The 24,009-nt window shown below is 34.3% G+C and overlaps 1 protein-coding gene across 1 annotated transcript; it reads right to left on the reverse strand.

The window, feature by feature from the left end:
• Positions 1–1,359: 1,359 nt before the first annotated feature.
• Positions 1,360–11,408, reverse strand: LOC147382727 (putative vacuolar membrane protein YML018C). Its single transcript, XM_086428044.1, has 3 exons — positions 10,362–11,408; positions 9,831–10,248; positions 1,360–2,069 (listed from the first exon to the last, which is right to left on the reverse strand). Exons 1-3 carry the CDS (start codon positions 10,920–10,922, stop codon positions 1,753–1,755), a joined length of 1,296 nt encoding a protein of 431 aa, XP_086284170.1. The 5' UTR covers positions 10,923–11,408; the 3' UTR covers positions 1,360–1,752.
• Positions 11,409–24,009: the final 12,601 nt, after the last annotated feature.

A 24,009-nucleotide genomic window follows, 5' to 3' on the forward strand; every position in this document is an offset into this window, starting at 1 on the left:
GGTGGGTTATATATATATGGGAAATGTTTAGAAACAGACATTTTGGCAAAACATTTTTCAAAACATGGGTTAGAGGTTTTGGAATGGGCTGATTTTTGGTGAGGATGATCTCTACGGTGAGGAGATCATCATCACCAAAAATCAGCCCAATCCAAAACTTCTAACCCCATCAAAAATGGTTTACAAAAAATGGACGGTCCACGATTTTTCAACTTGTAAATAGGGGCTAGAAGTTTTGGAATGAGTTGATTTTTGGTGAGAATGATCTCCTCACCATAGAGATCATCTTCACCAAAAATCAGCCTATTCCAAAACCTCTAACCCATGTTTTGAAAAATGTTTTGCCAAAATGTTTGTTGCTGAACGGGACCTATTAAATTGGGGTGTAACAAGTAAAGGTGGGTTGCCAATAGTAAACTTTATTATTAATTTTTCATATTTAACTTGGGGTGTAATAAGTGAAGGTGGGTTGCCAATAACAATTTTATTATTTTTAATTATGTGAATAGTGAATTAGAGACATGAATAATGATTTAGAGGTTGGAAACCCACCCTAGGAGTTCGTTTTTGTTCGGAGGAGAGCATCTTCTCTATAATGAGAGAAGATGCAAATATAGTAACAAAAAGTAGAGATCTGTGGTGGAGTTGCTTTGGTTTTGGGAAGAACAATAAAGCAGGATTTTTGGGTAAGGAACACAGTGAATTTATTTTTCTATTCAATGATATTTTTACGAAGAGTTCAATGCAAAGTTCAAAATGATGAACTGAAGAAAAGTTTGAGTAGATTACAAAAAGATAATATAGAGATTTAAGAGCTAGAAGATGATTTTAGGAAGAAAAATCATGAGGTTTTGACTAGAAGTTCAAGATGAGAACATTAGGGTATTTTTCTCTTAGTCTATTAAGAAGACTGAGGTCAAGAGAGGCATGTAATCAATTTCAAAATATGGGGGGTTATCTCTAATGTTCCCAAAAAAGTGTGTGTAAGTGTAAGTGTAAGTGTGTGTGTTTGTGTGTGGGTGGGGGTAGTTTAATGTCTAGGTCACCCAAAAATCAAGAAAGAGGGGACCTTTTTCCAAGTGGTATAACCAACCCATATGGTTAGGGTTGGGATTGGTACTCATAAAAAGTGAACTCATATGTTCACACACAATCACGATCGTGTATATGTGAGATCCAATGGTTGAGATTTGTTTTAGAAATCCATAATGTATTCTTGAGATACATCTTTTATCCCGATTGTTGGGTCTCACGTATACATGGTCACGATTGTGAGTGAACATATGATTTCACTTTCATAAGTCTACGGATCCCAACCCGTATAGCTATAGCATATTAGCATGGTAATAATCACAAACCTAAAATAATTGGAGGTCTTTCTTTTGGTCAAATAAACAAAAAGGACACAAACTAGTTCAAAAGTTGAAACCATACCGATCAATAACCAATCTTATCCCGAACTATCCTTGAAATAGATTAGATTTAAACTTGGCCTTGAAAATTTGATGTTTCTAAATAGGCCTTTACATTCCAACCCATCCAAAGAAGACTATATAACAACCTATCCAGAATGATCTCAAAACATGCATAACCCGACGTAAAGAGCCAAGAAGGCACTGTAATTGGACTGAAGGAAATATGTATACATTTATCGGAATTTCTAAAAATTGTACAGACCTCTACATTAAATATTTCGAGCGAGGGAATTGAACCATTGATTCACCATCCGAGGGAATCAAAATTATTGGTATACTAAGAGATGGGAGCCACATCTCTACCGATTGGTAAGTTTTGATCTTCATCGGCCATAATAACATTTTCTACTTCTTTGTCACAACCTATATCCTTTGCACCACAACAAGCATCTGAGGGTATGTTGATGCCAGCAAAACCAATCATGACAGCTGCGGCTCCGAGATAATCCATGAGATGAGGGGCATTGCCTGTTAGTGAATCCACAACGGCTGCCAAGGGGACCTGAATTGTGAGACCAGCTGTAGCCACAGTGGTTGTCGTTAGAAGAACAGCCTTTGCCCACAAGTAGTCACTCAGCACATTATCAAGAAGACCTGTAGACAATGACCCATAGAAATAGAGAAGTTATGTCTGTGACAACTTAAAATCTTCTCAATGAAAGGAAACAAAAATCCCTTAATTTCAAAGAAAAACAATTGAAGGAAAATTAAGAAGAATATCAAGGATATTTTCGTGACGCACGAGATAATGACACGTGGCACCAAAGTTCCGACTCAAAATACCTTGACACTGAATCTGAGGTGTAGGTGCACCAACGTCCAACAGGCAAATATGTTTTACCTCGGATCTCAGCAGAATAATTCTGCCTCGGATTTCAAATGATAATTCAGACTCGGAAAGCGGGTAAGAATCCCAGTGAATTGGGTGAACGATTAAAGACCCAAATCCCAAGAAATCAGGGATTTGAGATAAGATGAGATACGATCTAGTCTGAAGTATCAGGGATCATCCTAGATCAAAGGGAGACATCCCTAAATTAAGGAATGTACATGGACACATTCTAAATTGGGTACATTCTAATTCAGGCCTCAATCCCTAATAAGGACTATTCAGCATAACAATCAGGGGATTTAGGGTTTAACTCCTATAAATACATGGGGATAGGCACTATAAAGGTATGTACTCTTTTATAGACAAAAACTCTGCCTAGGCGTCGGAGGGGTTGTGTTGCAGGCATACCGAGAGCTCAAAGGTCGTAGATCTAAAGTAGCAAAGGAGAATCTCAAGGTAGTGTAAGAAATTGCATCTACAATTTGGCACCATCCGTGGAAAACTTACAAAGAGAAGTGACTATCATAGTGAGGACAAGGCAAAAAGGGAATAGGAATGAAGGAGCTGCACCCTAATCCCCCGCCTCCCCTCAAGATCCTGTGCAGGGCATGCATCAACTGCTTGTGCAAGTGAGGGCGGAAATGTGGGCAGGACTAGGGCGGCAGGATGCAGAAATACAAACTCTGAGGAGGGAAAACGAAGAATTGCATCAACAGGAGTTTTATATATAAAAACTCAGCCAATTTTTATACTAAATCTGACTTGGGTGTTGAAGGGGCTGTGTTGCTGGCACGCCAAGAGCTCAAAGGTTACAAATCTAAAGTAGCGAAGGAGAATCTCAAGGTAGAGCAAAAAATTGCATCTACAAAATCCATTATCTGAAAAAAAAATATTCCTCACTTCAGCATGGTAAACAGAGGTAACGGAATGTTTATCTAACATTAAGATCTTATTTACGCAATCCAACGCTGTCTTGTGGGTATGGTGGGGTTAAAAAAAAAAAGCCATAACAAATCACTCTATGATTCTAACACGAGTTGGGAGCTTTCTGGGTGTTAAATAGCTAATGCTAACAGATATCCTAGTAAGGAGATCAACAACCGTAATAAGGTAGGTGGGTTAATTGGCTTTACGCTACAAAATGGAAGTTCCTTAATCTGTAGTACACTGAACAAGGATCAAAGATAAGTGAAACACATTCATGGCCGCTAAATTTGTAAATGATCTAGATGGAGACTGGGCTTACTCTGAAAAGAATTGCTTGAGCCTTGAAGTTCTATAAATAAATTATGAGTTGGCAGCACCGTGCCTCTCAAGAGAGAGAGAGAGAGAGAGAGAGCACTTTGGCATTTACTTCCTTTTGCTGTTTGTTGGGGCTTGCGGAAGGATAGGAACGACAATCTTTTTTCGAAGAAGCAGAGTATGAAATAATCATCACAATTTTGGAAATTGTATTCTTTTGTTGCAAGCTTTTCAAGGAGTCAGGAGGGAATAATTTTTTAATATTTGTTCTTTAGATGGGATGCAGTTTGCAAGCCTAAGGGATAATTAGTATCATTGTTGGACCTTTTTGTATTTTGATGGTCTCGTCCATCGGGTTTATTTCTACGAAATAATATACTTCATACCTATCAAGAAAGTTCTATGATTAAATAATTGATCAATCCACTTTACTGAATGATATCCAAAAGTTCCCTCATATCCAGCATAATCTTGGCCCATTGACCCATACATATTAGTAAACATATTAGATATTTAATAAAAATTAGAATGTCAAAAGAACCATAATGACAAAGACGAGTACATTTTTCTGTCTTGGAGTGTGAGCTAAAGCAGGAACAACCATAGTGACAAAGATAGGTTTGTCAATAATTCAGCAAAAGAAAAAAATTGAGGAAAAAAAAACTGGCAAAAGTCGGCAAAACTAAAACTAATTTTTTAATTCATTACAGAAAATGTATATTTCATAAATTAAGCCTAATATAAATATAAAAAAATTCAACCATAAAAAAATTTCACATTATAAAAATAAAAATATTAAACGCAACATCAAACAAAATTTCACCATTAAATAATATAAAAATGTATTTCTCAAAACTTCACGAAAAAGTGGTGAATTCATACCAACCCTACTATGATAGGGCTATATAGGGTAAAGTCAGGGTTGAGGTGCGGGTGGTGGTGGGGGTGGGGGTGGGGGTCTTCAGCTCAACCATATGCTGGACTAGAAACTAAAAACTCCGGAAGACCAAACTCGGGCGAGACAGTTAACCTACTTGTGATATCTTCTCTATACATTACACAGTGTTATGCAAAGATCCTGACCACAGCTATTGAATCATGGGTATTGACCATTGTTTAAAGCTCTATCACATTGCTTATTCAAGAATAGTAAAACATTCAATCCCTGTGAAGATAGGTATCCATGTAAATCTGCAGCACAATTTACCAAGTTACCATGCACAACATGGTATCCATTTGATCCTCTAACAAAAGATAAAGGGCTTATGATAGTTGTGCCAACAATAAACATAAAACTAAGGAAATTACTTGGGAGGAAAAAGCTAAAGCAAATTTACAATTTTAGTAAAACAGAGTTCTTTTTAGGATTCATAGTAATGTTAAAAAAGTAAAGTTAATAATATTATTTTAGGAGTTTTAATTAGTTTCAGAAACTTAAATTTTTATTAGATTCCCTATGGTAAGCTTATTATTTAAAGAGTCTTATGTAACTAAATGGTCAAAGTTTTAGTGTTCAGTAGAGTTCCTGAGTTCTGACATCTGTTTTCAAGTAGGATTAGAATAGAAAAAGGAGAGAACAAGGTTGTTGTAAAGACGTCTATGAACATGTTCTGAAGTTATTTGGGCTTCTCTGAAAGCTACATCCATAGGATTTTCAGCAATCCAGGAAAAGATTAAAGATTGGTACTGATTCTAGTCCTTGGACCTCTTTAACAGTTTGATTTACCTCAAATCATTCCCTCCATTTTCTTCCTTTGTTCAAGTCCATTATTTTCAGATATAAGAAATCACAATTCCAATCACCCTTTTAGATGCTAAGATCAATCTTTAAGGTTCTAAATCAATCCTTGTAATTAGTAGCAAACCCCAACTCGTTTTCCTTTTTTATTAAAGCCCTAAAACCTGTTCTACCAACCCAAAGCCTATGTAGATTTTTGGACATGGCTTTTAAAGGGTTTGTTTTTCCCTATATTTTAACCCATCTAAAAAAAATTCCAGAAGTCATTACTTAACCTAGACATAATTAGTTTAAGCCCACCCCATTCCCACCCAAATCCCAGTGCAACTTTACTTACACTATTATCAAGGGCTACAGGAGGCTCAGGGAGGAATCAGATGCACTTTAGACAAGGGTTTCTTACTCCAGGGAGGTATTCAAAATGGGGGTGGGGAAAGTAATTTACCATCTATATCTTTTGGGTTGGGGCCTTGGGGTTTTAAGAGAGGTTTCCAATGTTCTCCATGATTTTAGGAATAAAATCACCAATTATGTAGGTAGAGAGGACAATCAAACTTTGGGTGGAAATGGTGTAGGAGAAGCCATTGAAGAACATTTTCTATTCCATCTTGGTTTTCACAAATGGTAATAGAGCTTGGGTGAGGGATTGCTTGAAATTGGCCAGTTGTGCACTATTAGATTTGAAATTCAAAAGGAACTTTGGTGGACTTGGGCAAGTTTCTAAATGTAAGAGTGTAAGATGTTGAGTAGGATGAGGTTTTTTCTCGATTAAGTTCTACCATAAAATATAACATACATTTGGGGAAGGACAACATTTCCTGCAAAGGACTTCGGAAGGCTCAAGTGTTGACCACATTCGTTTTCTTCACGTGGAGACAATGCTAGGGATAATGGTTTTCTCTCCAGGTACACCAGCCTAGCGATTGAAATGTGTTTCTAAAAAATTTTGAGTTGTAAGGCTCGCACCCATGACCAAGATTATCCCTAAGTTGCCACCCATTTGCAATAGTTACATGCATTGTGCAAAGTACTATTCCGTTTCGGAATGTTTCGGAGGAACAATGGTTCTAGATGAGAATGAAATGAAAAATCGATTGCAAAACATTAATGTTTACGGAACATTCTGATGCAGGACAATGAGGGGAGAAGAAAATATGGGGGTTTAGGAAAATATGGTAGGGGATTGGGTTAAGGATTAAGGATTTGAGATTGAGTTTACGAGTTGGGTTAGGATAGGGTAAATCTAAAAGGTACAATGAAAATTTTATTTCAATTATTGTAGGATAGAGATGGGTAAAAGGTTAAGGTTCATAGGATAAGGAAAGGATTAAGGGTTCAAATTTGGAAAAAAAATTAATGAAATAAGAGTTAAATAAAATGGGAAAGGATTAAGGGTTGAAGCTTGTAGGTTTCAAGAATCAAGAATCAAGAAAGGGGTTTCAACAATAAAAAATCAAGGAAGTTAAGAGAAAATAATCAAAAAAGAAAAAAATAAAGATTAAAAGAAAAAAGAGAAGAGATGGAAAGATAGAACTTTGAATCATACCAAGAGTTTCTTGGAATCACATAAAGTATGGTGGAAAACTCACTTCACTCATGAAAGAAACTAATTCCTTATTCATCAAAATCTTCGTTGTTAAAAAAAGCCCTAATACAATCTATATAAAGAAAATAAACCAAGAATCCTAGTCAAACTAAAATACCAAATAAATAACCTTATTTTCGTAGCTCTCTCTCTCCTAATTTTCAAACCCTAATAAACTTAAATATAAGACAAACTAAAGTTACTAAACTACCCCTAAATATTATACTAAGACCGGGGCAATAAAACATTTACATAAACAAAAAAAAAATATAATTAAAACCCTAAAACAAAAATCTAAATAAAAACTAAAATGTACTCTTCAAGATTTGATGTCCCCATCAATTCTCCTCAGCTGGGAAGATTTTGCCACTGGCGAAATAAAATTGTAGAAATTATCCAACAAATGAAGTCCTTATAATCCACATGTAATCTGATCCTGACTTACTTCTTAACCAATGCACCCTCCACGCTCCAATATATATCATCAAACCAAGTAAAAATCCGTTGACCTTTCATTTCTGACAAGAACTGAAGCTGGAACTCTAAAATGCTCCATGTATAATGTAACTCGTTGATTTATCCCACATATCATCTACCTTTTCTTTTACGTGGGACAAAGTGAGTGTTTAAATCAAAGGATGTAGTGGCTTCACAATTTCATGTATCAATTGTTCAGATTCTTCTTCAAGAACCAATAATAATGTCTTACTCTCACTTAGATCGGACTTATAAATTTCTTCATTACTCACCTTGAGTTTAGGTGTATGGATTTTCATCACATCTGCTTCATTATCTATGTTTGAATACTCTGATTTAAAGTATCCAAAATGATTGCATTTGGTGCACAAGGTTTGTTGTCTGAACACATAACATGGATCACTTAATTGCCTATTTCTTCGTTTTCCTTTATAATACGATCACGGACAATGCAAAAATATGCCCAAGAGTGACGCGTTCGACGTAGTTTTGACTTCAAATTTTTTACCTCTTCTGAGAACATCATTGAGTCCATCTCCCATCAGCACAATCTGCTAATTTTATTTTTTGCCTTGACCTAGGCTCTGATACTAAATTTGATACAAGATTATGAGGGGTGTTAAGAAAATATGGGTGTTTAGGAAAATTTGGTTGGGGATTGGGTTAAGGATTAAGGATTTGAGATTGGATTTACGATTTGGGTTAGGATAGGGTAAACCCAAAAGATAAAATGAAAATTTTATTTCAATTATTGTAAGATAAAGAAGGGTTAAATGTTAAGGTTCATAGGGTAAGGAAAGGATTAAGGGTTAATATTTAGAAAAGAGATTAAGGAAATAAGGGTTAAAGAAAATGGGAAAGGATTAAGGGTTGGTTTGTAGGTTTCAAGAATCAAGAATCGAGAATCAAGAAAAGGGTTTCAAAAATCAAGAATCAAAAATCAAAAATTAAGAATTCAAAAATCAAGAAAGTTAAGAGACAATAATCAAAAAAGAAAAAAAAAATTAAAGATTAAAAGAAAAAAGAGAAGGGCTAGAAAAGTAGAACCTTGGAATCACACTAAGGATTTCTTCAAATCACACAAAAAATGGTGGAGAACTCACTTCACTCCATGAAAGAAACTCATTCTTTATTCATCAAAATCTTCGTTGTTAAAAAAAAATCCTAATACAATATATATAAAGAAAATAAATAAAGAATCCTAGTCAAACTAAAATATCAAAAAAATAACTTTATTTTCGTAACTTTCTCTCTCCTAATTTTCAAACCCCAATAAACTTAAATATAAGACAAACTACAAGTTACTAAACTACCTCTAACTATTATACTAAGACCATGAACAATAAAACATTAAAATAAGCCCAAAAATATATAATTAAAATCTTAAAATAAAATTTTAAATAAAAACTAAAATCTACTCTTCAAGATTTGATGTCCCTATCAATTTCAGTCGAGACAATCCCAAATTTCCCTCCTAACCAAAACACTACCTCAAGATAAGATTTTAAAACTTGGTTATAGATGAATTCATTTCCCATATTCAAGGATAGATCCCTTAGTGTATGTTATTTGGAAATGATATTGTGGTGATTGATCATACTAAAGGGAGAATAAATTCAATACCAAAACTAAGAAAGGAAAGGGGTATCGGACTCAAGGCGAGCACTCATAAAAAGAGTATGTTTGTTAACCCGGCCCAATAACTCTTGAAAGCCAAACGTCAAACAAGTGCTGGAAGTTTGGCTACGAGTAAAGGAGTGAGTGGAAGGTTGTAGATCAAATAAAATTCCTTCTCTTGCAGTAGTGGTTGGGGAGGAAAGTGAGTTCTAGTGACATTCCTTTGCTCAATCTATCTTTTCAGAATCGGCTTTGGAAAGAAATAATACCATTTCAAGCTAGGTTTCTCTACAACCTACCAACCTACAACTCTACCTGCCGCCACACCAACCCTAAGGATATTTTTGTGCCTTTAAGGGTTTTAAGATAAATAAAACCAACACAACATAGATAGGATCACATTCGAGGGACATCTATAAGTGACAATTATTTTTACATATCTCGTATGCCATTTATTTTACAAGATCCAATAGCATTTGACAGTGTTGTAGAAAACATCGAAGAAATAGACAGCATCCTAGTGGTTGTGTAAAAATAGTTGCAAGTTTTATATATAATGCAAATTTCGCAAGGATGCTAATAGGAGTAAATGCTTTTAATCCTACAAGAAAAGAGCAACATACCAATAGTTATTTGCTCAAGAAATCAAGAGCTAGAATTAGAACAAAACTTACAAATGAAAAGTATACTATGGAAACAATCCATCCTTGGAAATTTCACTTAGGAAGATTTTACACCATTTCTAGACACCTAGTAGATATACTAAAAGAAAAGCAATTAATCCATATAACTCAAAAGTGATTTCTAGTAGGAATAAGATTGAAAAAAAACTGTGAAGATCATATGATAGGATTTAATACGAACCTTTACCCACAATTAAACCGATCTGCTTCCAGGTGAGTACATGAAAAGGCTCCAACTTTGTAAAATTCAGAAAAAGGGCAACAGGTAGAAAAATCAAGAGGTTGAACAACCCTAGAAATCCAAGGAATTGTGCCATACTAGCACGACCACCTTTATCATCATCATCTGGAATCTTTTTCCGAATAAGGGTAATATACACAGCATATAACCCTGCCGAAACAAGAGCTAGAATATCTCCAAGAAGCGGCTTTGTAGCATCACCTAAACCCGACTTTGAATCACCCAAACTGACTATTATTGTTCCTCCCATGCAGAGAAGAACACTGATAAGCTTAACCCATGTGAACTTCTCCCCCAAAAAAACTAGAGATACCAAAAAGGTGAAAAGGCTAGATGCACTGCTTAAGATGGTATTCGACTGCACGAAGGGAGGAACACTCATTAGTAGACCAAAAGATAAAAAATGCAATAGATGCCAAAGTGATGCACATAATCTAATAAAGAAAATGATGAGATTCCAAAGATGCTTACCGTCACACTAGTATACTTCAGAGATAGATTGAACGTGAGTTGTGCAAGAAACCAGAAAGGGCATATTAATAGGCTAACCTTTGCCATTCTGGTACGTGTCCAACGCCCTTTTTCATCTAGTTGTCCATCAGAATCCTCAGTTAGTGCCACCCTACCAGTTTCACAAGGCAATGCTGTTTCCGACTCGTAAAATTCAAAATCCAATTTTTTATTTATTTCTCCGCATTCAACAGACCCAGATGGCTCCAAATCATCCTCTCTTGTACTTAAATTGCTATTCCCAAGAAGAACCACATCTTCCGAATCTCCTAATTTTTGTAAATGGGAATCATTCTTATTGCGCCAAAACCATAATTTCCCAAATGAATCCTCCAAATGGCGTCCAATTTCAACTATAGGGATATAAATCACAAACAAGGAATTGCAGATGTAGGTGATGAGAAAAGGAGAAACACCTGAATCAACAACGGATTGAACGACGAAACTAGCAGCGATCCAGATTGTTGCAACAGCAACTATGTATATCAAACCTAAACCCCATCTCCAAACTTGACTACCCATATCTTTCAAACTAAATGTTGAATCAAATTTTCCCCAAAAACGTTACAATTTATGAAAATTCTCTGATTCTATAAGTAGGAATATAGAGATCACATAAAAAAAATCTCTCATGCCAAATATTGGGTTCAAAGTGCAGCAAAAAACTCTACAAATTACGAAAATTCTCTGATTATATAAATACTCACATATAGATCACATCATAAATCATCTAAAACAAAGAAACCCCAGAGTTCTGAATAAAAAACGAACACGAAGTTACTTAATGAAAGACGGAGAGAGGTACCCACATGAATTAGAAACACGGCTGAGATGAGGTTTGTTCGTCTCCTTTGGGGATCTCTCTTTGGGTATTAGCTACAAATCCTCAAAAACATAGAAGAATCAAAAATTGGGATATCGAAAAAAGAGAAGCAGAACAGAGGAAGGATTCTGGTTGTTAATTTTACGAGGGTTTTACTCGTAACGAGAAGGATTCTGACTGTTAATTTGCGATAATTGTCCCTATATTTTTTGAGAGGTGATATTGGCACTCCAACTTTTACCTATTACACCTCAATTTCTTAAATTATTTAAGACATCCCAATTAAGGGAGCGGTTCGACAGCCCTAAAGTTTGCCAAGTTTGGTGCCAAACATTTTTTTGTAAATCAGCTCATTTTAAAACTTCTAATCCTAGTTTACAAGTTGAAGAATCGTGGATCGTCCAATTTTTGTAAATCACTTTTGATGGGGTTAGAAGTTTTGGAATAGGCTGATTTTTTGTGAGGATGATCTCCTCATCATAGAGATCATCCTCACAAAAAATCAGCTCATTCCAAAGCTTCTAACCCATATTTTGAAAAATGTTTGGCACAAAACTTGGCAAACTTTAGGGCTGTTGAACCCCCCCCCCCCCCCCTGAGGAGATCATTCTCACAAAAAATCAGCACATTCCAAAGTTTCTAACCCATATTTTGAAAAATGTTTGGCACAAAACTTAGCAAACTTTAGGGCTGCTGAACCCCCCCCCCCCCCCCCCCGCCCAAGATTAAAAAACACACTCTTCGAACTTTACGAAGGATTAGCTCAAATCATAATATCACCATTATAAAACATTATAACATTTATTTAAACCATTTTCAATATTTCTTTGCAATTATCATTAGGCTCATATAAAATCCTAAACTCAAAAAATAAAAATCTAGCAAATTTTTTTTTTTTAAATGAGAGAGTTTTATTGGCACCCCAACTTTTACTTATTCTCAATTATTTACTAAATTTTTTTGGGGTGAATTACCATTCATGTGCTGAATATGACGAAATTCTAAGTCTCGTACACTGTTCATATTAATTCCATAAGCATGCATGAATTATTTTTCAATGAATTCGTTGGTAGGTATTTTTAATTTGAAGCGACAAACTCCCTGATAAATTACCAATGAATTCGCCATTAAAAAATAATGATATATTTGTCTTTAAATTTACTTGCGAATTCATTACTTTAATACTAGAGAATTCATCACTTTAAATTAAAAATACCTACCAACAAACTTGATGGAAAATGATCGTGCATGTGTTTTAGAATTAATATGAATAGTTTATCGGTTTCAAAAATTCATCAAAAATTTTGCTTGTTTAGGGAAATATCTTATTTTTTTAATTGGGGTGTAACAAGTAAAAGTTGAGGTGCCAATGACAACTTTCTCTCACTCCCTCTTTCTAGGAAATTACTTAATGGGCATGCAGTGAGGACAATTTACTAAATGCACCATGACTTTTGGGTTGTAGCTTAACAACTAAGTTACAAAAAATTTCTTTCTTAAGAGCAACTCCAACCTACATCTCTAAATTTTTTTTTCCAAATTGACATTTTCTCTAAGTTTAGAAAAGATGCTCACCTACAAACCAATTTGAATTCCAACCAATCCCTTCTTTAAAATACTATTCATTCACTTCAAAAAAATTGAAAGGAATGTCAAAAAATAGAACAACAAACAAAACAGAAACAAACACCAAACACAAAGATTTACCTAGTTTGTAGTGTGCCTACATCCACGGATCAAATAAAAAATTCAATCACTATCTTCTTTCGAGTTTTACAACCCCAGATAACTCTAGCAAAAATAGGAGTAAATAAGACGTGTCCATCTCTCCAAAAATAGAAATCCTCAAAACTAGAAAACCCTTATGAAAATATTATATAATTACCCTTTCTAAAAGACAAAAAATTTGATCTTGGGCCTTCGCTCTCGAGCCCATTGGCAAGGGTGCGCTCCCCCTGTACCTCTAGCTTAACATCCCCCCAACAACATACAAGACATTTACACAACAAAAAGAAGGGGGGAAAATGATATTTAAAACATGTTCTATGAAAAGAGAAGATCAAAAATGACATTAACAATAAAAAAGGGATGAAATGAGTATTTAAAAAGCATGAATAATATTTTAAAGAGGTCTTTTTAAAATTTCTCAAGATCTCTATATTTAGAGACGTTAAGAGTGATTTAGAGGGGTGATTTCTCTAAAATAGGGATCGGTTGGAGTTAGATTCAGGCATCTCTATCTCTAAATTTAGAGTTGTAGCGATTGATTGGAGTTGCTCTAATGCACTTCACCCCATCCACATAAAATGTCAAATTTGAATAGATGAGATCGACCATTTAAATTCTCAAATTGATGATTTATAATTGTTGATCTTGACAATTTTAAAAGCCCAATCTCAACATTTAGATCAAAGGTTAATCTTGATGATTTGAATTATCGATCTCACTGATTTAATCACCGATCACACCTATTGAAAGGGGCATTAAGAAAAGATAGTTAACTAATTGTGCTATCAAGTTGCTTCCTAAAAGTTAATGGATATTTACAAAGAAATCCCTTCATCATGGTTCAATCAGTAATCTTCAATTTTTTTTTTTTTGAGTAAAATAGTAATACACCTTGAGAAAATGGTGATATTACGTTAATTTATCCACTAGAAATGCAAAATGTAAAAAATAAAAAATAAAAACATTAAATAAAAAAAATTAAAGTTAAATTAAAAAATTAAAAAACAACGTTGGCTTTCGGTTAAGGAGCTAAACCTAATCTTGCATCTTATAGGGGATAAATCTAATAAAACCAATTTTGTAAGGGGTATTACTGAATTACCTTTGTTTTTATTTTATAGATATGTATGAAACACATTTTATGATAAAATTAATGGATTCAACACATGAAATCTTATTAAAGATTCTAGTTGCAAATGCCCCACCATGAGTCATGAGCTTCCTGTCTTGGATTTGTCAAGAGATCGGACAACCCTTGACAATTCGACACCTTCGAGGGCTAGATTTCTTCTTTTTTATAGAGTCAGCTCTACTTCCAGAAGCCGGCTTTTAGAAAAAGTAGAAGCCCAAAGCTTGAAAAGTCACATCCAACGAAAACTTGTTCGTTACAGAAGCACATAAGCCAGAAATTGATGTTCATTTGATAGTTTTTTATTGTTTGATTATGATAAAATGACTAGAATACTCTTAATGTTGATAATGCACCAAAATTTAGCATAATACATTAATAAATATTCAATTACACTAAATATATTATATTAAAAAAATTATAAAAATAATTATTTTCAATTTAAATAAATTTATACATTTTATAATTTTATCGAAATTTCGACAGCATATACTTTTTAAAATGAACATATGATAAATAAAATATCTACATAATACACAATCCAACATTCACATACAAATGAAGGGTGTTTTGGTAATAAAGTAGTGATGATTAATTACTTAATCTTTATAGTAAAAATGAAGGGTATTTTGATCATTTCTTTTTATTTTTTAAGATTAAGTTTGGTTCAAAATTTGATTAAAGATGAAGGGTATTTTGGTAATTCCATTTTATTTTTTAAGGTTAAGTTTGGTTGGAAATTTGATTTAAGATGAAGGGTATTTTGATAAAAATGAAAGGTATTTTGATAATTCTCTTTTGTTTTTTAAGATTAAGTTTGGTTGAAAATTTGATTAAAGATAAAAGGTATTTTGGTAATTCTTTTTTATTTTTATGGTTAAGTTTGGTTGAAAATTTGATTAAAGATGAAGGGTATTTTAGTAATCTCATTTCATTTTTTAAGGTTAAATTTGGTTGGAAATTTGATTAAAGATGAAGGGTATTTTGGTAACTACACTTGAGTCATTTTACATTTTTGACTTCCCGCAAAAACCATTTGAAGAAGCCCCTCTTAAATGACTTTTTTTAGGGGTTACTTTTGGGCTTCAATTAAAATCCATGGGAGTCAAAAAAGTTCAAACAAACATCATTTATCTGGTTTTTTTTAGCTTAAAAGCAGAAAAAAAATAAAAAAAGTTGGCTCTTGAAGCCCAAAAGAACAGGGCCTAAGTAATGAAAGAAAACATGGAAAAGCTTAAGAAGAAATTGATTGCGGTATGATTTTTTAATTTCAGCAGATTCAGTTGGTCGTTCTGGGGGACTTACACTGATGTGGACAACACCATCTCCAATTCAACTAATCAACACATAAAAAAGAATGATTGAAGTTTTGATTTTCCATCCATCTGGACTATCCATTTTTCGTTTTTCATGCATCTTTGGAAAACCAAGCACAACTAAAAGAGCAAAACAATTGCAGGAGCTTAGCATAATAAAAGGGAGGCATCTCACCACTTCAAAGCCATATGCAAGCTTTCAGAGATAAGGATGATTGTGGCTTTTTAAACCTGGGCTTCAAAGGGCCAACTTTTACTTGGTATAATAAAAGAGAGGAACCTCATAGAATATGGGAAAGAATTGACAGAAGCTCTTACAAATTCTGAATAGGTTCATTTGTTTGGTGAATTTTGCCTTCTGAACTTGCTAATGGTAGGATCTGACCATAGGCCTATTTTACTTGATACCACATCTTTTGGGTGTAGAACATGCTTTTTCAAATTTCATGTCATGTGGCTTCGACATAGTACTTTTCAAGATATAGTGGCTGAAAGCTGGAGAAACTCCTACCATGGATCACCAATGTACAAGCTCTACCAGAAAACTAAAGAGCTATAAGAAGGATCTACAGAAGTGGAACAAGGAAGTTTTTGGTCATGTACAAACTAAAATAAAAAAGACTTATGCCTCCATTTTAGAACTCCAAGTTGTTGAGGAGAATAGTCAGAATGAAGCTAAATTGAATAAAGCAATTAGGCAATATGAAGAACTCTTAAAAAGAGTAGAATCTTTTTGGAAGAAAAAATCTCGAATTCAATGGTTGAAGGATGGTGACAGTTTTCTTCCATGCTTCAACCATCACAAGAAGACAAAGAAATTGTGTGGACTGACTGAAAAAAAATTAATGGAGATTGGACCTATGATCATATTACCATCAAAGAAGAGATGCTTTCTTTTTTTCGGAAGCTTTACACAACCTCAAATCCTATTCCAAGAACCTTTATCCAGCTCATTTAACCTAAAGTCACATCTGATATGATTTCCAAGTTAAACATCCCGATCTCTGAAGAAGAAGTGAGGATAGCAGCATTTCAACTTGGAGCGCTCAAGGCCCCAGGCCCGGATGGTATGTCAGGCATTTTTATCAGAAATGTTGGCATACCATAGGTGAGAAATTAACTTTTGCTATTATCCATTTCTTTTCTTCTGGGCATATGCTTATACATGCAAATCACACGAATCTAGTGCTTATTTCAAAGATTTCTTATCTGGAATCAGTAGACCAATTCAAACCCATAGGCCTTTGTAACTTCAGTTAAAAAATTATTGCCACGGTAATTGGTTGTGAAATATCTTGGATAACATCATAGACGAAGCCCAAAGTGTTTTTCATTCCAAGTAGGCAAATAACTAATAACATTCGCATAGATCATGAGATCATGCACTATCTAAGAAGAAAAAAAGAAGGGAAAACATGGTTTCTTTTTTTTGGCAATAAAATTAGATATGCAAAAAAGCATATGATAGACTCGAATAACTATTTATTAAAACCATGTTTTTAAGCTTCGGTTTTCCAGACTTTTGGGTAAGAATTATAATGGAATGCATAACAATAGTTTCTTACTCCATAATCATTAATGGTGAGCCAAAGGGCTTTTTCAAACCATGTATAGGGTTTTGCCAAGGCGATCCTCTGTCACCCTACTTGTTTATATTGTGTACTGAAGGTCTTTCAAGTTTACTCGATATGGTGTGCAATACAGGAACTGTCTCAGACATACATCTTAGTCCTAGATGCCCAAGGATTACCCACTTATATTTTTGCAGATGATGCATACCTCTTCAACAAAGCTACCTTTGATGAAGCTGCAATGATTCGCAAGATTCTTATACGCTACTATGAGGCATCTGGACAAACAATAAATTATAACAAATCAAGCTTAAGATTCAGCGCAAATACTCCAATCGTTCTTCAACAATCTATTTCAGAACTATTGGGCATTCAGAAGAATAACAAGGATGAAAAAAACATTGGAGTTGGGATTGAATGTGGTGGAAACAAGAATGAAAATTTTAAGTCTCTCAAGGATCAGGTTTTCCAACTGATTATTATTAGGTTATGCCTTCTATTCTTGTATATGGAGATTGTCGTGGATTCAAACCGGATCTTTTAATGATCCGTTAACGACCCATTTAATTGGTAATGTGTGGGGTTTCCCCACCATTTGATTTGGTTTTGAATCCGACCCGTTTAACTTCTTTGTAACCCTAAGTATATAAAAGGTAAAAGATGAAACCCAAAAGGGGTGTGCGAAATATACGAGAGACAGAGAGAAATTGTAACCCAGTTCTTTTTTGGTTAATATAGCGAAATCGCCATTTTTTGCCCGTGGATGTAGGTCGATGCTTTGACCGAACCACGTATATCTTGTGTTGTATGAGATTCTTGTGTTCTTGTTTGATTTATACTTCGGATCATAGGGTTTAGCCTTACAATTATGAACTGGAAAGGGAAGCTTTTGAACCAAGAAAGTAGAGGTATCTTGATCAAAGCGGTAGTCCAAGCAATTCCAACCCACTTCATGAGTTGTTTTATGATCCCTTCTGAAATTCTAAAAGACAAACATAATGGCATCACAATTTTGGTGGGGTAACTTGAAATGAATCAAATTCATTGGACTAGTTGGGCGCACCTATGTGAAGGGAAGTTCAGAGGAGGCTATGGATTTCATGATTTAAAATTCTTCAACATTGCTTTACTAGCCAAAGTAGGATGGAAAATCATTCACAAGCTTGAAACTTTGTGGTGTCGCATTATGAAAGTTCTCTATTTCCCTAATTCAGAATTTTTGGAAGCAAAAGCAGGTTATAGAGCCTCTTCGGGATGGACGAGTGTTTTTGCAAGAAAGGTTACTTTCCTTAAAGGTATGCGAAAACAAGTAGGGGATGAAAGAAGAACATGTATTTGGAAGGACCCTTGGGTCCCATCCCTTCCAAATTTTTTTATCTTATCTAATCAGTCTGGTAATACTCATGCTCATGGGGTTAGTTAGTTGCGCCATGGGAATAAATGGAATGAAATTTTTTGAGATCCCTCTTTTCTTCATGGTAAGGAGATTTTATCATTAAAATTCCACTTGATAACAATAATGTCTCAAATAGATGGATTTGGCATCTTTCAAAAATTGGCTCTTTCACTCTAAAGTCTACATACATGCCTAGGTAACTCATATGATCAATGCTTCTCAAAGTTCATCATCTTGTTTACTTTCAGATAACGATTGGAAATTTCTTTGGATGGAGCGTTTCCCCCCAAAATAAGTAACTTTATTTGGAAGGCCTTTCACAAGGTGCTTGCAGTAGGGAACAATCTGAAAAAGAGAAGGATTCATATGGAGATTTGTTGCCATATGTGCAATGATGAAAATGAAATAGTAGAGAATATTCTTCTTCAATGTCAATTTGCTAGAGCTCTATGGTTTGGATGCTCCCTTCCAACACTCGCAATTTCCTCATGAAATTTTTGCTTTAAGTATTGGTGGATCGAATGGTGTAAAATATATAAATCTGGAATGATAACTTCCTATCACTTTCATCTCGGTGCAATCTTACTTTGGAAATTTTTGATGGCTAGAAACAAGAAAGTAATTTCATACATTAAGCCAGATTGCAAGTAAATTATTCTCTCGACCCTAAACTTGGTAAATGAACAAGTCGAGTGAGGATGTTCTTGAACATGTCAGGCTTTCTCCTCAAGAACCCAGTGATGATTCCGAATCTTTTCTATTGGAAAACAAAATAAGGGTGTTCTGTAATGGTTCAGCAAAGGTAAATAACAATCATGTGGGAATCGAAATAGTGACTCTTTTTCCAGATAACAAGGTGATCGGTAGACTTGGAAAAAAGCTTCAAAGTTATTAAGTTCTTTTTGTAGAAGTTTTGGCTATTGAAGAAGCTATCCTCATGGCAATTCGAAATTGTTGGTTGAATGTGATTTTTCTAAGTGATTCTTCGTCAGTCATAAATCCCATCCGAAATCCCACAGCAACTTATCCTTGGAAAATTCACGTGCCTATTGCAAATACAAAATCTTATCTTAGTCAGTGGGATGACTTTGGCTTTCAATTTATCAGGAGAAAGTTCAATAACCAAGCACATCTATTAGCTTCTCATAGTCTTCTTTGTAACCTTGTACAAGGGAATTCATCTACTTATGTAAGGGTTTTCAATTCCACTCATGAATAGAATCTAGTGCCTTTCAAGCAAAAAAAGTGGAAAGAAAACCAATTACAATCAATTTGTCATGGGAAATTGACTAAAGCCAATTTTCCCACCACATGACTAATGTTAGGAGCCCCTAACTATGTTAGTCAGGCTGGTCATACACTCTAGGCTTTGGATAATTGAAAGAAAAACTCTAGCCTGACTTAGAAGGCTTACTAAGGCTCATGAGCACGTCATCTAGAAGAAATATAGGTTAGAGGCAGTTACCCAATGTGCAGTATAGGTTAGAGGCAGTTACCCAATATGCGGTAACCAATTATAGTTAGTTTTCCCTCAATGTGATGTACTTAGATGCCTATGTAAGAGTAGGAGTCTAATTATGTTAGTTAGGCTGACACAACCTGACTATGTTAGCCAGGCTATGGCCCTTCTAATTGAAATGTTGGTTCACTTTGATCCTTGTTCGTCTGATCGAGGAAAAATATTTTAAGTGGACTTGAAGGACTAACTCGATTATCCGTCAATTGGATCGATTGAACCCCAAAATAATAATAAACAGATTTGTGTAGAAGAAAAAAAAAAGGGGGAAAGATTCCTCGATTTTATCCTAGCACTTCATCGCAAATCACTACACTATATCCCTTTCACATAAATCACAAACTGCAATGCAACTTAGCCATTAAGAATCACCTTCGCAAATCTAGGGTTAATGGCATATCTAAATTTTGTGTTTTAAATTCTAGGTAATAACCACAAATGCAACAATTAAACTTAAGTGTTTGATATAAACTCACTTTCAATAACAAATGATATGACCCCAAATTCTTGGGATATGCCTTTGTTGACCAATGCAAAGATTAAACTCAAATACCATAAATCCAAGGTTTCGTTTTAGCTTCTTAAACTATTGAAGAAATTGTTGGAAGGGAAATTACATATATTCACCACCAATCTTTAAGGGTCTTTTAATTTCTTTTGGCACCTCAAACATTTAACTATTTTGTTAAGAGCACTCCATCTTTAAGGGCACCAAAGTTTTTTTCTTCTCATCCTCTGCCAATCTCTCTCTTCCTCTATGTTTTTTCTTATTCTCCTACTCCTCATCCTCTGCCAATCTCTCTCTCTCTCTTCCTCTCTATTTTTTCTTCTTCTCCTACTCCCCATCCTCCAATCTCCCTCTCTATTTTTTCTTATTCTCCTTCTTCTTCTCCTCCTCCTCCTCCGATCTCTATCCTCCTTTCTATTTTTCTTCTTCTTCTTCTGTGTCATATGTGAACTTTTGATATGGATTCAAGCATGTTAGATGTCCAATTTTGACACAATTAACAAAGATAACCATGATGAATGAAATGAAATTATAGAACTTGACCATGATGTTGCTGAGAAAATGAGGATACACAAATAGTCATGGATGAAAACATTAGAGGAGGAGGAGACGAAGAGGAAAGAAAAAATAATAGAGAATGAGAGAGAGAGAGATCGGTGGAGGAGGAAAAGGAGAAGATAAAAAATAAAAAATAAAAAAAACTAAGGTGCCCTTAAAAAATTTTATTTTCAAGTTTTTAAAACTTTTGGAGGGCCCTTAGAAATTAGTGGCATGTAGATAAAATTTCCTTGGTTGGAATCCTATTCCTCTTGAGAGTAAACTCTATTTGTAATATACATAAAATCAAACTATAATTATAAAACTTTTTTTTTATAGAATATGACTAAGATTCTGAGAGGTCTAACCATATATTGAATCATTCACAATATGAAGTTCGTCATCTCCAAAAATCATTGCATTCTAGCATCACTAACTATATAAAAAACGACATTAAATCAACAAGGTAAATGAATGTTTAGGATCTTTAAATTCAATTCACGTTTTAGAGAGTATGTCAAAACAAATTGAAATTAAATGAGGATGGTCTTTCAGGCATTCACTGTGTAGTTGGATAGTTTAAAATGTTATCCACATGAAGCCCACATGTTAGAGTACAAATAAGAAGTAAGAACATGGCATAACGCTAAAACTTGACTTGAATTTGAAGAAACTAGGGGCCAGTTCGTTTGGGCTTTCGAAGCTGGCTTTTTGAGTTTTTTTTTGTCTTTTAAGCCTAAAAAGCCAGCTGATGCATGTTTGTTTTGGCTTTTTTTAACTTCAATAGATTTTTAAAAAAGTCAAAAAATGGCTCTTTTTAAGAGTCTGTCCGTGCCAACTTCTTCGTTCAGCTTTTGCGTGAAGCTCATTATCAAAAAACGGTTGAAGTGCAATTATTGAAATGCCCCTCACCTTTAACTAAATTTCCAACCAAGTTATAACCTAAAATTGAAAGAGAATCGAAACCATTATCTCTAAGCTTTGTCTCCTTCAACCGATTGACTATCACCCTTCTCGCTTCTCTCAGCTTCGTCTCCTTCAACCCGATCGAATGTCAACCCTTCTCCCTTATCTCATCTATCCCTCACGTTACAAGAATGGAGAAACATTTTACGTTTCTCATCTTCTCTAGCAAGTTCGATCAAATGATCAACTATCGACGATCGACTCTCTCATCTTTCCTTGTCGCAGAGATCCCTTCCCTCTCTCTCATCTTTTCCTCACAACTAATCAAACGAAAAGCCCTAACAGTAGATAACAAATCTCGTCTCATTACAAACTGCCATTAACGACCTCTTCTGTAACGGCAGATCGAGTCCTTTGCTTTCCGCCATTAACGACCAAGTAAGGTATCAATTTTTAATTTTTTAAATTTTTTTTTTGATAATTTGTTTATTTTTATTACTGATTTTGCTGTAAATCGACTTGATGAGTTCTTTTTTTATTTCGGATTGTTACCAATTCCTCCTAATTCAATGCTTAAGTAAGTATTATAATGTGATTAGCATCTCTTTTGCAAACATCAGTACTTGAAATCCATTATCATTGTCAGATTCTTGTGTTCATTGAACCATTTCGTTCTTTGTTATATTAGATATTCCACACTCCTTTCATCAGTCAAAAATGAATCTTTATTTAAACTTTACAAACCCAAAAATAAATAACAAACAATACCCATACAGAAGGAGATAGGAATGCTTATAGTTTAGGTGGTGTATTACCCATTTTAATCTGAAGTTTATGCACCCCAACCTCCGACTTCTCTAGACTTGATTCTTTCTTTTCCACACTTGGGGTGGGATTTTCAATATTGAGCCACGGATGTTGGAAGCATTTTTTTGCCATTAGCCACTTCTCTAGAGCAAAATCGAGAATGGGGCACATAAATTCGGATAGTTTGTGTTAGGAAATTGAAATCCAACATATAATCTAACTCATGAGAAAGTGGAAAAATTACAAATATTCGGATAGTTTGTGTTAGGAAATTATTTCCAAATAACCTATGCCAAATTTTAAAATTTGTGATTGAGTTTATTTTGTAAGTTGGATTTTGGTGACATTGGTTGATATTTTACTTGATTGTTAAATTATAAGTTGATTTTGATTTAGGATTGGGTGAATGGTTAGATGAATTGTTTGTTAGGTGTTTGTAAAATTACCAAACTTAAGTGAATTATTGTTGATGGTGTTTAAAGTGTTTTAAAAATTATAGATTTTAGTAGAATTTTATATTGGATTCTTTTGAAGATTGTTAATGGTGCTCTAAAGATTAGGGTGTTAGTGAATTTTTTATTAGATTCTTTTGAAAATTTTTATATTGGATACTTTTGGCACCCTAACTTTTACTTTTCTCTTAATCCAAAAAGACTGTTAGTGAATCTCTCATATATTTTATTTCATTAAAGTGTTCCTTTTAACCACAAATAAGATTTATGTAGTATGTGTCTGCACATGCAACTGTAGTTAGGTATTATTTTGGGGAACGATGTGCTTAGCATGTTATTTGATATTTTTAACATTTATTTACAGTGATATTTGTTTACGATAATTATTTGTTTGCTTATGATTCTTATTGTTGTTACTCATATTTTATTACATTTTTCATTCTTTATTCTTATCCATTACTTTCATTTTTTTAAAATAAATAATCAAATTGTCATATACCGAGACAAAAAGTAACAGAATCAAAAGAAACAGAGTCAAAAATTAATTCCGTAAGATGGACACCCTATCTTCAAAAGATTTGGGTTGATATCTGTGTGGAATTAGTTAAGAAGGGGAAAAGACCCGATACTTTATTGAATGTATCAGGGTATTCATCTCTAATGAAGCAATTTCAAATAACGATGGGGTTTAATTACACTAAGAAGCAACATAAGAATCATTGGGATAAAACAAAACATATTTGAGCTAGATGGATTAAATTAAAAGCATGTACTGAGTGAGTTATGATACTCTTAACAACAAGGTATTGATGAGCGATGAATGGTGGAACTCTTGGTTGGAGGTAATTTTTAATTAGATTACCAAATAGGAATATCATATTTACCAATTCAAATTTATAAAACAAGTTTATTTATTTTGT

This window comes from Akebia trifoliata, chromosome 16 (assembly GCF_017979445.1).
Source record: "Akebia trifoliata isolate Shusen 1 chromosome 16, ASM1797944v1, whole genome shotgun sequence".
Lineage (NCBI taxonomy): Eukaryota > Viridiplantae > Streptophyta > Magnoliopsida > Ranunculales > Lardizabalaceae > Akebia > Akebia trifoliata.

Bases quoted from the DNA above. Each gene is read 5' to 3' on its own strand.
- LOC147382727 (XM_086428044.1), bottom strand. From the start codon at position 10,922: ATGGGTAGTCAAGTTTGGAGATGGGGTTTAGGTTTGATATACATAGTT. The intron at 10,249-10,361 runs GTAAGCATCTTT...CCCTTCGTGCAG, and splicing joins TGAAGTATACTAGTGTGACG to TCGAATACCATCTTAAGCAG. The intron at 2,070-9,830 runs GTTCGTATTAAA...CATTGTCTACAG, and splicing joins CGGTTTAATTGTGGGTAAAG to GTCTTCTTGATAATGTGCTG.